Genomic DNA, 18420 nt, shown 5'->3' with positions numbered 1-18420 from the left:
TCTTTCTTTCAAACACTTTTAAATCAGCACTATTACATTTCATCACAACTCTGTGAAGTAGGGGATATTATCTTCACTTCAGGCAAGAGGAATCTTGCCAGGCATCATGGTGCATGTCTGTCATCCCAACACTTGAGAAACAGGCGTGAAGACTGGAAGTGTGAGGCTAGTCTCAGTTATACAGTGAGTACATGGCCAGCATAGGTTGTATCTCACACACACACACACACACACACACACACACACACACACACACACACACACACACACACACAAACTTGCATGCTTGCACCAGGAAACTCAAGCACAGCAAAATGAAGTAATTCATCCAAAACCATACAGCTAGGAGACAGTGGAGCTGGAATTCAAACTCCAGCAGTTTGATTGTGAAATCCATTCTCTTAACTCCTCTGTAGCAAGAGAGTGGAGGGTTTTATTAAAAATATTTATAGACTTGTATTTCCAGCAATGAGACTGGGTAATTCTGATCAACCTTCCTAGAAAAACTAGGCTGAAACTAGTAAAACTAAATACACAAAGATTAACAAAGCATGAAGAATTACCAGACCTCAGTCCAAAGACAGTCAGACAAGTAAGTCACAGTTGAGTTTTCCTTATGTAGAAGATGAGATGGATAAGAAGCCATTGAACATTTCGTCAGTTTCCTAAAGCTAGGGAAGGGGTGATAGTGCTTGTCAATAGAGCAAGTGCTTCTAAAACTAAGGATTAGATGGGGCCCTGAACGACTGAGTCCCAGGAAGAAGGGTGAACCAGGAGTAGTTTTAAGTCATCTGGATGGTCCAGAAAACAGTAATCCTTCAAACATAAAGTGATTAAAGTAATATTGGCTTGCTAGTGCTTCTTGCAGTCTCTAAGAGTAAAACAGATATTTTCTGGAAGAATATAATATTATCCAAAGTTTCAAACTAATTTTACAACCTTCCAAACAAAGTATCTGGTGTGTAGACAAAAAAAAAATTAATTATAAAAGGAACCATGATGTAACAGAAAAAACAAAAACACAGTAAGTTGGACATGGGAGCACAGACTGTAATCACAGCACTTGGGAGGTGGAGGCAGGAGGGTTAGGAGTCAAAATCATCCTCAGCTAAATAATGAGTTTGAGGCCAGCTTAGGCTACAATGAGGCTCTGTCACCAAAATAATAGTATTTTCAATTATAAAGTATTTAACAATTGTAATTATTAAACTAATGGAAGGAAATTCATAGTTCATAGCTTCTTAAAAAGAAAACTACATATCAGATGACTTTATCAGAAAGATCTAATTGTTTGAAACAGAAATGATTATAATTTCATATAAATGATTCCACAGAATAAAAATTAAGAGTCTATGCAGAATGCCTAGCCCTAAATGGGACATTATATCCCATCTCCTCCTCTCAAGGCCCAGGGATCATCACAAAAGAGGAAGTGGAAAGACAGTAAGAGCCAGAGGTGATGATGACTACACCAAAGTGATGGATTAAAACACCACAGGGCTACTACATATATGAAGTCAGCAACTGTGCAAGGCAGACAAAATCGCGGCATGCAACGGGTAGGAAGTCAAGAAGTCCCACCTCTAGCTAGGAGCTATTGGCAACCGATGGCTGCTGGGAAAGGGAAGAGGGAGTGAGTTTTCTTTAAGGATGTAGCCCCGAAGAGGCTACTTATGTTCTAGTAGATGGCCCTACATCCGGGTACATACTGGCAGCACTAAGTGGACTCTGTGGTTTAAAAAATAACAAACAAATAAGAACCCATGAAATTAGGAGGGAACCAAGATGTGAGGAATAGGAGAATTGGAGTAGAGAGAATGGAGGGGAGACCTGATCTTAATTCATTTGTAACACCAGCAATAAAAGAAAACTACAGAATAAGTATATAAAGAAAGGAGGAAGCAAGCATAATGTTTGTTCCTCTGGGGAGGGGGAGCTGTGTTTGGGAAAGGGCAGTCAGGTGGGCATCCAGGGGTTGGTACGACCCCACTTTTTACCTGACAGGCAGTTTCCAGTACCTGCTGGGTGTTAAACCATTACAATGCATGTTTCTGTTTATATTCTTTGCTGTATTATATTATAGTTTGTAATAAAATTTTAAATTCATGAAACCAGTGTCACTTAATGAGAAAATTATATGTCTGTAGATGATTATTCTTAGATTTCAGCAGTAGGTGTTGTTTTCTCCCGCTTATGCATTCTTGGGAACAAACCCAGAGGCTCATACAGGCTGGGAAAACACTAATCCTCAGGCCCAGTGTTAGTCATTCTTTTCTTTGCTTTTTCTTACTTTCTTTTTCTTTCTTTCTTTCTTTCTTCCTTCCTTTCTTCCTTCCTTCCTTCCTTCCTTCCTTCCTTCCTTCCTTCCTTCCTTTCTTTTTCTTTCTTTTTTTGAGACAGGGTCTCAATATGTAGCCCTCAAACTCTTAATCCTGCCTCCGCCTCTGCAGTATTAGAATTACAGGCATGTTCTACTAAGTCCAAGTCATTAACTTACTTTATCATAGCTTTATTTATTCTAAAAGGCTTACAACTTCTTGAAGATTTTCTTTTAGAGGTTAATGTCTTTTTTGTTACATTATTTATTGCGTCTGTGTACGTATAATTATATGTGACACATTATGTATGTTGAGATCAGAGGACATGTTGCAGGAGTTATTTCTCTTCTTTTACCATGTGGGTTCTGGAAAAGAACTCAGTCATCAGGCTTAGCAGCAGATGACTTTATATGTTGGTCACCTTGCAGGCCCTTGGTTTAATGTCTTTACTGTCTACTACCCTACAACTTTCATTAACACTTATACACTGAATCATAGCTATAATTTTATACAGTAGTAAGGGATCTTTTCCTGAATAGTCTGTAGTTTCTAACATGGAAAATTGTTTGTAAAACACAAATTTTAATCTTGTGTTTGAGTGGTTCGGTATTTGGATACTATTACATAGATTAGCTAATAATTTGTATAAATGTAAGATGTACAATGTAAAGACAAATGGACAGACCAATTAATCTGAGTCTCAAGAGATATCAACTTAGCAGTTTCTCTACCTGTTGTAGCATATTATTAGTTAATTTCTTGGATTTCAGTTTTTGTCTACTCAGTTCTAGTTCAAAACCCAGCCATGCATTTAGAAAAGCCTTTTACAATCCAGGGAAATTGATTCTGTGATCTGAAATATAAATGATCTTCTATAGCAATCAAGTCATTTAATTGTTTCTTCTCTGTAACTATAATACAGCCAATTAAGTAGGGCTGGAATGCAGCCCAATGATAAGTGCTTGCCTAGCACATGCAAGGCACTGCATTTATCACCAACATTGAGGAAGAGGGAGTTAAGTAAACACAATTCAGGTTTTATTCTGCCAGCAATTACAAAGCCCATAGGGAACTAATTGCTTCTAAGCAGGTTTCTTTTTAAATTTTCTTTTTAAAACAGAGACTGATGTATTCTAGGCTGGCCTCAAACTCACTGTATAGTAGAGGGAGAATGACCTTGAATTTCTGATCCTTGTGCCTCTACATCTCAAATGCTAGGATTATAGCATGACCCACCACCATGCCTGGTTTTTGCAGCACTACAGATTAAAGTCAGGGCTTCACGTATGCAACATAAACATTACTAGCAGAACTACATCCCTGGCCCCTAACTATTTCTAAATGCCTTACTAATATCCCTTTCAAGACGAATGGTAAATAGAGCAGACTAAAACAATTATGACCTAATGTAGGACAAACCATGCACTTTGGTCTATTCTCACAAATTTGTTAAATTTAAATAAAAGTAGTATTTTCGTCATAAAATGTCTTACTTTTGGAACATGGGGATTAAATTCCACAGCTCTATGAATTGCTTCCACAGCATTAATTTCTGCTGTGCTTAACCCTCTTCTGGAGGCTGTTTCTGGAGAGAATCTGTAAAGAAAACCACAGGATGAAGAAATGAACGAACCACATGTACAAAGTCTACTGGGAACTATATACATGGATTCAGGTTACAATATATTCCTCAAATCAAAGCTGTTTCTGGCAATGGCCAAAGACAAAACCAGATAACCAATAAAAATGAAAGTAAAGCCTCTGGCTCAACATGTGCCCAAGGCAACAGAAGGAATGAAAATCGCAGCCTGAAGTGCATAGAGCCACTGAGCTCACTCTGAGAAGGGTGACTACAGCAAGAAATGCCACTGAGGAACTCAGAAAACCTTAGCACACACAATACAGATTTTATAAAAATTTTAGGTGACAGGAAATAAACTGTGGATATTTTATTCTAATTTATATCAAGATATAATAAGCTAAGGTGAAAAAAATGAGCACCATTTGGTTGGTTTCTGGCTCTCCATTCATTCATTCATTCATTCATTCATTCATTCATTTATGTATCTATCTATCTATCTATTTATTTAAATAGGATGTCATCACTGGCCCTGGCCAGATTCTAAATATTTCAACTGCCGAATAAAGAGAACTGACTAAGGAGAGCCAAGAGTGTAAGGAGGAGACAGTAACTTCACTGGAAGGAAAGATGAAACCGGTCTGTCGACACGCACCTTACTGTTACCAGCATCACTGTCACCACATTAAATATGTACTTTTTTTTTTGAGACATATATACCCCAGGATGGCCTTTAGCTTGCTATGTAGTCAAGGCTAGCTTTGAACTCTGTTCCTCCTCCCAAATGCTGGTATTACAGATATAAGCTTCACACTCAGTTCTCTGTGGGCTCTTTCTTGAAATTACTATAGTCATTTGACACCTATCACCTCACACAACCCTATAATATGATTTTCTTTTTTATATTTTTATTTTCATTTTTATTTTTATGTACATTGTGTTTTGCCTGAATGTGTGTCTGCACGCCGGGTCCCCTGGAACTGGAATTACAGACAGTTGTGAGCGCCATATGCATGCTGGCAACTGAACCTGGGTCCTCTGAAGAGCAGCCAGTGCTCTTAACTGCTGAACCATCTCTCCAGCCCTCCCCCGCATATTATTCTCAAAGTAACAACTTTCGCAGCTACATCTACTGTGTGGTAGAGTCTGAATCTAAGTCCCAGCTTACTTAACTCTAAACGGCTCTGTCTGTCATCAAACCACATACAATGAGAAGCCTCAGTCACAGAAGAGAAAGGGTTATTCAGGTGGAAAGAGAAAGAGCGTTGTTAGTAGAGTTAGTAGAGGACAAAAGCCTTATTAAATGTTCAGCAGTCTTTCCACATTATTGTGGTTTCATAAGTACTTACTTATCTGAGACAGTCCTTGTTTTCAAGAGTGCTGCTGTGTAGCAGATGGCTGCTGACTTCGGGAGGCTTATATCTGTAACAATAATTGTCAGTTTAGGTAAGGGTTAAAAATTACAACTCATAGTATAAACTCATCAGTTGTAATACAGTGGTATAGGTACCTGGACACATTGTTGGAAGGCCTACCTTTGAGTCTAGATTTTACTATTTACTAGTGGCATATCCCTGGGCTAGAAGCAACTTTATTGTTCTCTTTTCTTTTTTCTCTCCTTTTTATTTTTTTTTCCTTTTTTGGTTTTTTGAGACAGGGTAGCCCTGGATGTCCTGGAACTCTTTTTGTAGACCAAGCTGGCCTCAAACTCACAGAGATCTGCCTGTCTCTGCCTCCTGAGTGCGTCACCACCGCCCAGCCTTGGTCTCCTTTCATACTTCCGAGCAGAGATTAAACTATGTTGATAAAAGTGCTCTGGAGGATGGCAACAGGTATTCTACAAATGCCTATAATAATCTGTTTACAATAAGACTAGTCAGAGGAAATCCACAGTATAATTAAAAGTATGTAAAAACTAAGATTAGAAAAAAAATTAAAATACTTAACTGCTATTATATCTGTATTGATTTTTAACTTTTTCCATAAGTTTTTGACTTTTCTACATTTTCTTAAAGGACCACATTTCATAGAGTATGAAGTTTATTTGAGATCATAAACAAATCCTTTTTCAGAAGGATGCCTAAAATAGGAAGCACTCTCATGATGTTCTCAGTTCCAGACTTACATAGTGAATGGAGATCTCAGGGAGAAAGCCCATTTCCGACGACTTCAGTCTGTACAGTGATGTACACAGAGACATGTGAACACCCAAACCACCGAAGTATACCAAATGACACAGGCTCAATTCGCTTTAGTGGGGTTTACTTTATTCTAAACAAATCAGGTCCCCTTCTGACTTTTGACATTCAGTTCCTAAGCTTGCACAGCACAAATATCACAATAGGCCACGTATCCAGTAAGTTACATATGGAAGGGACTTCTCACAAATTTTCCTGTGAGCCTAAACTATTGCAAAAAGCTGCCCAAAAACATTCTAGATGTTTAAAAGAAAGAAACTTCACCTTCCAAATATATCACACTTCAACCTTTCTAAATCATGGGGATTCCCGAAGTAATGGGTAGGGACCTCTGGCAGGACAAATGTGAGTGACTTTGCATGTCCTGTTATAAAGAAAGACATGACAGAAACATGAGGGCTAGAAAGTTTGCAGCATGGACTTTTATCAACTGTATATTAAAAGGAGGGGAGAATAAAATCAGAATAAATCATGACAGAAAACCTCAGAAGAGCTGAGCCAGGTTTATTAAAGTAAAATTATTTTTTGTAAACTTATGAAGCCCTTAAGAAATGTATGCATATTTAAAAAAATATCCTAGCCGGGCGGTGGTGGCACACGCCTTTGATCCCAGCACTTGGGAGGCAGAGGCAGGAAGATCTCTGTGAGTTCGAGGCCAGCCTAGTCTACAAAGTGAGATCTAGGAAAGACACCAAAACTACACAGAGAAACCCTGTCTCAAAAAAACTTAAAAATAAAAAAAAAAATCCTAGCAAACAACCTAGATGCCCGTCAACTAAAAAATGGATTAAAAAAATGTGGTACATATATACAATGGAGTACTACTCAGCAAAGAAAAACAATGACCTCATGAAATTTGCAGGCAAATGGATGGAACTAGAAAATATCATCCTGAGTGAGGTAACCCAGACTCAGAAGGACAAACATGGTATGTACTCACTCATAAGTGGATACTAGATTATAAAGCAAAGGACAATCAGACTGCACAGATCCAGGGAGGCTCCATAGCAGGGGGGACCCTAGGATGACTGTGGCTTATAATAAGTTTTGTTTTTGCCCAATCACTGGGCATTCTTTAGTGAAACATTTCACTATTAGGATAAGAATTTATACCATATCAAGCTGATGAAAGGATATGCTGGCTGTACTTTCAGGAGGGGAGGCTAAAATCTTTTTAGATTATGGATTAGCCTATAGAAAAATGTCTGCCGTAAATCAAACAGTGAAGGGGAAGATGAACAGGAATCTCACTTACACAACTTAAGTAAAACATAGCTCTCTGAACAGGTGAAGATGGTTTCTTCTGTATCCCAGAATCTAATCAATATTTATATGTATAATTCAGCTATTATTTGGCTTAAAAGGGCTTATTGGGAAATGTTATCATTTTCACTATTTTCTACAGAGAAAATATTTTCCAGTTTCAAATAACTCTGGACTTTGGAATTTTAACCTGTTTTTATGTTTAAAAAAAAAAAAGCCCCAAGGCAAAAGGTAGATAAAGAGAAACTGCTGTGGAACATTAGTTGAAGATGTGTTACATTTGTTTATGCTGTGGAACATTTGTTTACTGATGAAAAGATGGGTTGTGTTCTTTTATGCTGCATTTTTTAACTCTGTGAACTGTGTTACTTTGCCTGTCTAAAACACCTGATGGTTTAATAAAGACCTGAATAGTCCAAAAAATATATATATCTTAGCAGGGCATGGTGGCATACACCTTTTTTTTTTTAAGGTTTATTTATTTATTTATTATGTATACAGTGTTCTGTTTGTGTGTATGCCTGCAGGCCAGAAGAGGGAGCCAGATCTCATTACAGATGGTTGTGAGCCACCATGTGGGTGCTGGGAATTGAACTCAGGACCTCTGGAAGAACAGCCACCTCTGGAAGAACAGCCAGTGCTCTTAACCTCTGAGCCATCTTTCCAGCCCGTTGGCATACACCTTGAATCTCAGGACTTGGGAGGCAGAGGCAGAGGCAGGAGGATCTAAGAGGGAGACAATAAGTAAGCTGATGTCTTACTTTGAAGGAGGAGAAAGTCTGTGCTTTTGTGTTTTGTTTCTTCGAGACAGGGTTTCTCTGTGTGGCCCTGGTGGTCCTGGAACTTGCTCTGTAGCCCAGGCTGGTCTCTCAGAGATTTACCTGCCTCTGCCTCCTGAGCACTGGGATTAAAGGCGGGTGCTACCACCACCACCACCACCACCAGGCGGAAGCCTGTATTTTTAACATTTTCCCAACTCCATTTGTAGTCAACTGTTATTGTTATAATAATACAAATAGCTAATATATGTGGAATTATACGTTCTTATAAAATGACTAGTAAACTAGAAATGAAATGGCTGAGTTATCTGGTTCAGGTTTGCCACTCATTCACTGGAACATATTACCCAATATTGAATCATCTTAAACTCCAGTTTCCTAGTTTAGTGCCTGAAGAGTGAAAACACCTATCCTACCACTTCATATGTTTATATATGGATGCAGTGAACCATATAAATTACTTTCTATAGCTAAAAATCATTGTAAAACTGTCATTCTGACTTATTCTTACAAAGATTATTATGCAACTTCTATTGGTGTCCCTTATATGCCCAAATTCATGAAGCTCCCTCCTATGCGCATGCCTGTACTTTCCCAGTTACCTCTCCTCACATGCTGCCTTCAGTGTAACTACTGTCCAGTTCTCTGTGTGTTTCACTAAGCTGTGGAGTGGTATTTGCTCCGCCCATGACCTTGGGCTATGCGGCCTGAAGAAGGTGGTGCTTCTTGCCTCTTGTATGTGACCTCTTCAAAGGAAAGGGAGAGGCTCCTTTTCCCTGCCTCCTGCTTCCTGGTGTGACTGAACTGCCAGGTGGATTCGCTCCTGGTCAGATCAGAGGATGACTTCAGCTGTCTACTCGGTTCTGTATTCGTGAGTGTATTTCCTCAATTTATCCTAACAAATTTCCCTAATACTTCTTAAGCAGACTCCTGTGGATTTCTCGCATTAAAGCCGTAAATGCCATATAGGTTAAATCCATGTTTTCATGTTCACCACTGCGTTCTAAGTGCCTCACACACATTCAGTTAATAAAGACTACATCCTCTGAGAGGAAAAGCTCCTTCCTGTGACCTTCTGGTTCAGCTGGAAGGACAGATAAAGAAGATGCTTCACAGCAGCTATACCTACACCTTAAAACTGACTGCTAAGACTGGAAAGAGGCAACCAGAGAAACACCAGAACAGGACTGGACTGATGATTACACACTTGAAAAGAGACTATAACCATGCTATCTACTAATACACACACACACAAAAAAAAACCAAAAAACTCACCATCATATTTTGCCAGGACTGCCTGAACATCTGCATAGGCCTGCAGTTCTAGAAGTGATTCTAAGAGGTTTTCATGGATGTTCAGCATGGTAAGAGGAGGAAATTCTTTCATCAACTGTATATTAAAAGGAAGGAAAAAAAAAAGACTAAAATCAAAATAAATCATGACAGGAAAACTCAGAGGAGCTGAACCAGGTTTGTTAAAGTATGAATTATTTTGCTTTTTTTACGAACTTATGAAGACCTAATCCTTAAGAAATGTATGCATATTGAAAATATCCTAGTTGGGCATGGTGGTACACACCTTTAATCCCAGCACTCAGGAGGCAGAGGCAGGTGGATTGCTGTGAGTTTGAGGCTAGCCTGGTCTACAGAGTGAGTTCCAGGACAGCTACAAGGTGAAACCCTGTCTCAAGGAAAAAAACAATAATAATAAAGAAAATATATACTATCTTGTTATAGAATTGCTCACAATTGAAAAACAGTGACTCTGCATTAAAATAACTGATTTGTTTTAGTTTTGTGCACTATAGAAATAATGGTTGTGTTATCAAATTTACTTACATCTCTCATTATTTTCACTGCTTCTCTTATTCTTCCCAATTTTCTTGCACACATTGCCAATCTTCTTTTTATATATACAAGTACATTGGTATCTCGCCCTATTTAGAAAAACAAGAAAATGACACAGCTATCACTTTTGTATTATAGCCTGATATTTCATTAAAATATTATCCAATAATTTTATTTGCTTATTCTGGAAGACCTATTAAAATTAAATTATATTAGAATGCATTATTATTAGTGAATATTAAATTTAGGTGATAAATGATAAATGTTCTCTATTTTTATGTGTGCTTTCTATATTAAACAACTAAAATATATATTTAATTACTTTTTCCTCTAGTAGTAAGCAAGTTGAATGTAGTATATATAGCTCATTTGGTTAATGAGTTTAATACTGACAGAAAACAAGTAGGTATTAATAGGAAGATATATTTATCGATCTCAAGTTTCTGCATAAACAATCTATAATTTTAGTATTATTTTGGCCCAAAGACTCTAAATGTCCTAAACAAAATTTCCATAATAATATAGACTTTTATTAAGTTATTAATTAAGAAACTATGTCTCAAAAGGACTAAGAGAAAATCCTTAGCATGGGCTAGTGCGACGGCTCATCAGGTTAAAGAGGCTTGCTTGCCAAGCTTGAGGACCTGAGTCTGAGCCCTGGGACCCGTATAGTAGAAGGAGAAAACTGACACACACACAAGCTGTTTTCTGACTTCTATGCACGTATGTGTGCATGTACACATACACATACAAATATATATACACAAGTATCATTTTTTAAATTAAAAATTCTACAAGATAACTAGATTTGATATTATGCAAGGGCAAATAGCAAGAGGTTTTTATAGATGTAGTTTCGTTAGTTCCAGACTGCAAGATTAACTCTTCCCATAGTTTTGTATAATAACATGCCTTAATGAAATATATTGTAAACACAAGTACTTAACTGAGAGGAAACATTAGCCAAATTTTAATTTCCATAAACAAAAGATGTAGAACTTAGCTGCTAAGAGATAATGCCTCGTGTAAACATATTTCAATTTATTGCCCAGTATCTGCCAAAATCATGAAACTAAAACCCCCTGGCCACAAATCTCAGCCAGAAATGGCAACACTGCCGATTCTAACAGCTTTGGTAAGTGTTGCAATCCTAACCAGAAGAGCATCTCCAAAAGAAATGGTCCCTGTGCCTCATCCTATCTCAAGCATGCTGGAAAAAAAAATCAACCAAAGAAAGAACCAATGTCACATGAGACTGGAGTATGGACTAAGCATCAGATGGTGTGAAATGAGCAGTCCCTAAAAAGGGTCCCAAATTCTGAGACAACCTGGACTGTAAGAGCAAGACCCTGCCTTAAAACAAGACAAACAGACAAACGAAAACAAGAGGAGGAAGGAATAAGGGAAGGAAAGAAGGAAGGAGATCAAAGAGGAGGAGGGAGGAGCCACCTTTGGCACCACATACAGACCTAGAGACTGAGAGCAGACACGGTGGGCTTGGGCTGGCTTTGTAGGTCAGGGTTGGACATTGCCAAGCATGTGGGAGGGAAGCCTTGGATTTGATTCCCAGAAATGCAAAAAATGTGCCCCTCCCATTGCTCTGAGGAAGAGTCAGGGTAAAGACAATATCTATTGTCTAGGGAGGATCTCAGTACTACCTGTCATCATTAGAAGGTTCCCTTGAATTTTAAAAAGTGCTCTTGGTCTAGTGACAGAAATGCTCAGTCTCAAAACAACATTTTTTCTTCAAGGTAACCAAAGCAGATGTGTTCCTTTCCACAAATGTTACATATTTCTTTCTGTATTGTCAGCTTGTTAGAATTAATAGACCAGAAATAGAAATGAATCTATCAGTTGTCTCATGAAAATTATCAAATTTTTACATTTTTTTATTATTATTGTTTCATGCTTTAAACACAAAAGACACAAGTTCAGAAGTTAAGAGAATCTGGACCTGGTAATAACCACATGCCTATAATCCCAGCTCAGGAGGGAAGATCAGTTCTGGGCCATCCTCATCTACATGGCAAATTTGAGGCTAACACCTCAAGAAACCAAAAGGGGGAAAAAAGGAATGATAGTCAGTTCGAATTTGCTTACTCAGTTGGGCTTCATGCTGAGGACTCTGGTGCTGGCACTGCTGTGACCGTCTATAAATGACCTCTCCCGCCCTGAGGGCCTGTTTGAACAACCTTTCCGCATCTACGATCGTTGTCGCTTCCTCTTCGGCCAGCAGAACGTAGGCAGTGGCACAGCTGTAAAGCAAGCAAGCAAGGCCGTGTAAGCACTGTGGTGAAGCTCACATTCCTCCCGGACAGGCCTCTCGCTATGTTATGCTTCCCTCCTCCATACCTACACTTTCCATCTTCAAGAAAACAAAACAAAACATCATTCAGTGTTTTAACTCACTAGGGGTACACTAGTTTATATTCATTATGCCCAACCCCACAATGTTTCTTCCAGTCTTTATTTTGTCTTTTCTATTTCTATCTCTGTTCTCTGACTCTGTGTTTTCTTTTTGAAGAAGGGGAGAAAAAGTAAGATACATGAACTGTTCTTTAAAATAGTAGCTGTAAGGACTACACCAGTCACTGGTCACGCCTGCTCTCAGGCGCTGCTTGCTCTGTAATGTCCCTATCACGTGGGTGACGATGGGAGTGCAGACTGGGAAGACTTCCTTGGCTAATGAGGGATCTTTCCTATCTGAGCAGAAGCATATTCCTACACTAAGCCTGTTCTACAAACTCTCTTTCTACAAGCCCAAGTGTTTTCTCTGCGTCTTCTCTCGGGCTTATCCACCACAAATCTGCATTCCAGTCCTTCCTCTCATACACCTACGCTCAACCCACACACCCATGTTTACCCCAAGCTTCCTTTTCTTCGCCCTGCTAAAACACCAAGATTTTTGTTTGTATCTTTAAAGTCAACAGCTGGCCAATAAAATAAACTCATTCTTGGCTTTGGGCAAGAAAGAAAAACAAAGCTTCCCTTCCATGTATTTCTAGACAAGTACATTTAGTCTGAAGATGATGTCTTAGTTCTGCTTGTCCAAGCCCTGCACAGTCCAACAATCAAGTCAGTAGCCACAAGCAGTCACTGAGCACTTGAAACGTGGTTAATCTGAACTGACATGGCATGTTGGTGCATATCAGATTTTAAAGACTGAGAAAATGTAAAATACCTCATTGATAGGCTTTTAAAATACTGATCGCATGTGGAAACATTTTATATTTTGAATATAGATAATTGAGACATTCAAACTAACTTCTTTAACTTTTTAAATGTGGCTACTAGAAAATCTAAAAAGTTACACATTGGTTCACATGTTCCAATTCAACAGAGATTATTGGCAAAAAAAAAAAAAAAAAAACCCACAAGGGCAGGCATGAAATATAGTGACGGTGAGTAGTTATCATCCACATCTATAATCCCAACACTTAGAACCCTGAGGCAGGAGGAGCTCGAGTTTGGGGACAGCTTTGATGACACAGGCGGACCAGTGTACTCTGGGCTCTATGGTAAGACCTGTCTACTACTGAAGAATGAAAGGACAAGGTAGCTACCTTAATAAGGGTAAAGAAGGGCCTTTCAGATATAAAAATCAAATCATACCACTGAGATATTTTTCAAATAGCACTGTACATTCATATATAATTTTACTAATCAACACATTTCTCCAATGTATTACATTGGACTTTGATAAAACATTAGATATATTGCTGGTATCCTGCTTGCCATTCCAAAAATAAATTCAAATATTTGTTGTTGTTTGCAACAGAATCTTGCTACACAGCCCAGGCTAGCCTTGAACTCTCATTTTCCTGATTCAGCTTCTCAAGTGTTGGTAATTACAAATGTACGTTACAATGCCTATCATCAAATATTTGTATTTAATGTTTTGTTTCAAACGATTTTAAATAACCAAGATAGAAATATTCTTGTAGGGCTGGGGATGTAGCAGTGGTAGAGCACTTGCCTAGCATGCTTGAGGCCCTGGGTTCGATCCCAGCACTGCAAAACAAAACAAAACACCACTTGTATAAAGACTTTGATAAAATTGATGAAATAGAATCTAAATATAAACATAATTTTATTTTATTATTATTATAGTTTTGCGGTTCTGGGGATAAAACTCAGGAACTCACATGGTAGGCAATGTCTACCATTAAGATACATCCCCAGCTCCTAACATAACTTTAAATTACAAGCCAGGTCTGGTAGCACAGGCCTGTAATCCCAGTTTCTCAGAAGGCTGAGGCAGGAGAGTCACAAGTTCAAGGACTGCTTGGGCAAATTAGTAAGACTTTGTCTCAAAAAGTGAAAAAAGAGGGCTGGAAATGTAGCTCAAGGATAGAGTACTTGTCTGTCATGCACAAGGCCCTGGGTTCTATCCCCAGTACCACCACCACCAAATCACATTATAGCTTATAGTTTGTGCTTCTTGGCAATTTTGCCTTACATTCTTGCATTAGATATGTTATTACGAGATATTAGTCCTATGCATACTTAATTACTTCCTTTTGTCTTAAACTGTGGTTAAATTTACATACCAGTATAAAATTTTATTTAATTTTTATTTCATGTATTTCTTATTTACTATGTGTGCCTATGTGTACACCACAGTACTCATGTGGAAGTCTGAGGACAACTCGTGGAATTTGGTTCTCTCCTTCCACCATGTAGGTCCTGGGGATCAAAGTCAAGTCATCAGCTTGGCTGCAGGTACCTTTACCAGCTGAGCCATCTTGCAGGCCCACCAGAATAAAACATTTTCAACTGCAGAATTCAGAAACTTTTACTATATCCTCAAGGTTGTGCAACCATAACAGATACATATAGCATCTTCGTCATCCCCCAAAAGCACCATAAGCATTCAGCAGTTCCACTGTCTCTCCTGCCTTCCCACCAACAGTCACACATCATCCTCTTTAAGTGTCCTTTAGAGCACAGAGGTTTCATTTTAATAAGGCATAGTTCACCAACTTTTTCTTCTATTGCTTATGCCTTTGCTGTCGTGTCTGTTAAACCATTGGGAAACATGGAGGCATAAGACTGTCCCTCCTCTCCTCTCCTCTCCTCTCCTCTCCTCTCCTCTCCTCTCCTCTCCTCCCCTCTCCTCCCCTCTCCTCTACACCTCTCTTTTACAGGGCAAAGTTGTAGGGCTTTAAGCATACTAGGCAAGAATTCTACCACTGGCCTATATCACTAACCCATTCCATGTTCTCTTACAAGAGTTTATAGTTATTTACTTTTAAATTAATTTATATGCATATGTGGCATAAGGGTCCAACTTCCAGCTTGTAGATGTGACTGTCCAATTGTTTCAGCATCTTGTTAGAAACTTCTCCTCCTCCTCTTCCTTCTCCTCCTCTTCCTCTTCTCCTTCTCCTCCTCCTTCTTTTTTGGTTTTGGTTTTTCAAGACAGGATTTCTCTGTATAACAGTCCTGGCTGTCCTGAAATTCCCTCTGTAGACCAGGCTAGCCTCAAACTCATAGAGATCCACCTGCCTCTGCCTCCCAAGTGCTGGGATTAAAGGCATGCTCCACCACAACTCAGCTTTAAAAACATCTTTTTCTCCATTGAATAGCCTGGGCACCTCCATTAAAAATCAACTGAAAGGCCATAAACATATGGGCTTACTTTCCAGTAAGCCATCAGTCTAGGCATCTAATCTTATGGTTTAACCATCTAGTTTTGTAGAATTTTAAAATTAGAAAATGTGAGTCTTCTAATGTGGTCCTAGGATTGTTTTGGGCTACTTAGAGTCTCTTGCAACTCATACAAATGCTAAGACCAGCTTGTCAATTTCTGCAAAAATAGTAACTGCAATTTTAATTATTTTTAAATTTTCACATGTATGAGTGTTTTGCCTGCATGTATATGTATCAATGCATACAATACCCATGGAGTCCAGAAGAGGGTGCTGGATTCCCCCAGAAGTGGAAGTGGCTTTAGATGATTGTGAGCTGCCATGTGGGTGTTGGAGACCAAACCAAGATCCTCTGGAAAGGCAGCCAGTGCTCTTAACCACCGACCTTCTCTCCAGCCCCAGTAGTTGTAATTTTAGTAGGGGCTATATTAAATCTGTAGATTGATACAAGCGAGTGCTAGCATTTTAGTTAATGATATCTAATTTGTATCATACATGAACAGAAGTTTCCTTTCCACTTGTTTAGTTTTGGTTTTGGTTTTGTTGTTGTTGTTTTTTTGGGGGGGGAGTTTGAGACAAGGTTTCTCTGTGTAGTTTTGGTACCTGTCCTGGATCTCGCTCTGTAGACCAGGTTGGCCTCGAACTCACAGAGATCCACCTGCCTCTGCCTCCTGAGTGCTGGGATTAAAGGCGAGCGCCACCACCACCCAGCTAGGATTTCTAATAACATGTAAACAGAAGTAGTGAGGACAATCATCCTTCCTTACTGATTGAAACAGAAAGCTTGCAGTCTTTCATCACTAAGTGTCCTCAGGTGCAGGCTTTTCAGAGACCCTTCATTAATTTGAACAGGATTCCTAACATCTATAACATTTTTAGTATTTATCATAAAATGATGTTGGATTTTGTCAAATGCTTTTTTAGTGAACTGCGATAACTTATGGGTTTTGCACTTTGCTCTATTAATGCAGTGTGTTACATTAATTAATTTCACATATTTCTGTCATGATGGTACTGAACTGTCAGAGGCGATTTCTGTACCACCCGAGACAATCATGCAGATTCTTCCCTTCATGTGTCAAAATTTTTCAATTGGAACAAACCCCACTTAGTCCTCACGTATAATACTTTCCAAATGCTGCTGGATTTGCTGTACTAACAACTTGGGTTAGCTATTATTTCCAATATTATTTCTGCACTATTTTTTCTTGCTTCCATATTTCAGGGACTCCAATTGTACGTAGGGTGGCATGACTGACTGTCCCCCCGGTCTCATATTAGCTCCTCCGTTTCTCTTCATTCCTGCTTCTGACTACAGAAGCTCAAGCGGCCTACCACGGCTCTGCTGACTCTTCTGCCTGCACAGATCTGCCACAGAGCTCCTACAGTGCGTCTTTATTTCAGCTGCACTTCTCAATCCAAGGATTTCTTCTTAGTCCCTTGTGTGCCCAGCTGCCCTCCTGGGATTTCAAAAATGTATTGATAAATCTCTAATGGTGAAACATCACCATGGACCTTTCTGGTGGTTTTTACCTTTTGGATCAAATTTAAAATGGATGATTTAAAATCTATTAAGTCAAAAGTCTGGATTTCTTTGGAGACATCTCCATGAATACCTTTCCCATTGTTTGTTCTGTTGTTTCTTTGAATGCTAGCTTTGTTGTTACGTTTGGGAACAGGGTCTGGCTGTAGCCCAGGCTAACCCAGAGCTCAGTTACAGCCTCCTGATTGCTGAGATTAGAAGTATGTGCCACCACACCCACATTCTTTGCATGCTTCATAATTTGTTTGTTGAAAATTGTAATTTTTAACTCTAATATTCTGGCAACTCTAGAGGATTTTCTGTACCCCCTCTGTTGCTGCTGCCTGTTGTGGCTGTTGGTTTACTGGCTTTCCTGACAATTTTGTTAATTCTGTCTTCTTTGTCATGTGTGACCAATAAGGTCTGTGCTAGGTTAGCATAGTGGTCAATTAATGATCAGATAAAAGTTTTCTTCAATATCTATGAATAAAGTACAAACACCAAGTCTCCATGGGTAGGCGCTCTGTGTGTGTGTGTGTGTGTGTGCGTGTGTGTGCATGTGCAGTAGGGCGCACTTCAACACTCAGGTATTTTACAACTGTCATAGCTTTCATTTCCTACTCGTGCCCAACCTAAATGCTATCCAGATAGAGCATTCCTTACATATCTAACATTTTTAATAATTTATCATAAAATGATGTTGGATTTTGTCAAAAAATTTTCACGAATTAAGATACTGTATGGGCTTAAGAGGACTTGAAAACCAAGTATTTCTGAGCACGTGCCAATCTCTGTCAAAAATTGGGTCTTTGAGGCTCCCAGGAATTTGTGGAAGCTTTTCAAGGCCCTATTCTCCCGTGTCTCACTTCCCAACCCTTCCTCACAAGTTTTCTGGTTTGTCTATTTTCTTGTCCCTCTGTTTATTTTATCCTTTGCATCAGACAGAGACGGCTAATAACACATTTTTCTCTAAATGCTTTCACCTTCGTGTGGTCAACTCAGAGAATTCCAAGGTAACTGAAATAAAGGCAAGTCCTTTGAGCTGGTGCTTCAAAGAACCATCACACTAGGAAAAACCAACAACCATAGATAGCTCTGTTCCCTGACACTACACACCTGCATCTGTTCCCTGGCACTACACACCTGCATCTGTTCCCTGGCACTACACACCTGCATCTGTTCCCTGGCACTACACACCTGCATCTGTTCCCTGGCACTACACACCTGTACCTGTTCCCTGACACTACACACCTGCATCTGTT

General features: G+C 39.1%; 1 protein-coding gene across 3 annotated transcripts in view; it reads right to left on the bottom strand.

The window, feature by feature from the left end:
- Positions 1-18420, bottom strand: part of St7l (suppression of tumorigenicity 7 like) — a 71992-nt gene that overhangs the window by 30658 nt on the left and 22914 nt on the right. For all 3 annotated transcript variants that reach the window (XM_052731062.1, XM_052731063.1, XM_052731064.1), the window contains exons 7-11: positions 12086-12240; positions 9977-10074; positions 9413-9527; positions 5247-5319; positions 3812-3914 (exon numbers count right to left, since the gene is read on the bottom strand). In XM_052731062.1, the coding sequence (XP_052587022.1) occupies positions 3812-3914; positions 5247-5319; positions 9413-9527; positions 9977-10074; positions 12086-12240 (544 nt within the window). The remainder of the gene's footprint in view (positions 1-3811; positions 3915-5246; positions 5320-9412; positions 9528-9976; positions 10075-12085; positions 12241-18420) is intronic.

This window comes from Peromyscus californicus, unplaced genomic scaffold (genome assembly GCF_007827085.1).
Source record: "Peromyscus californicus insignis strain IS unplaced genomic scaffold, ASM782708v3 Scaffold_9__1_contigs__length_137607984, whole genome shotgun sequence".
Lineage (NCBI taxonomy): Eukaryota > Metazoa > Chordata > Mammalia > Rodentia > Cricetidae > Peromyscus > Peromyscus californicus.
The sequence above is the reverse complement of the archived record's forward strand: the minus strand, read 5'-3'. Positions and strand labels throughout refer to the sequence as shown.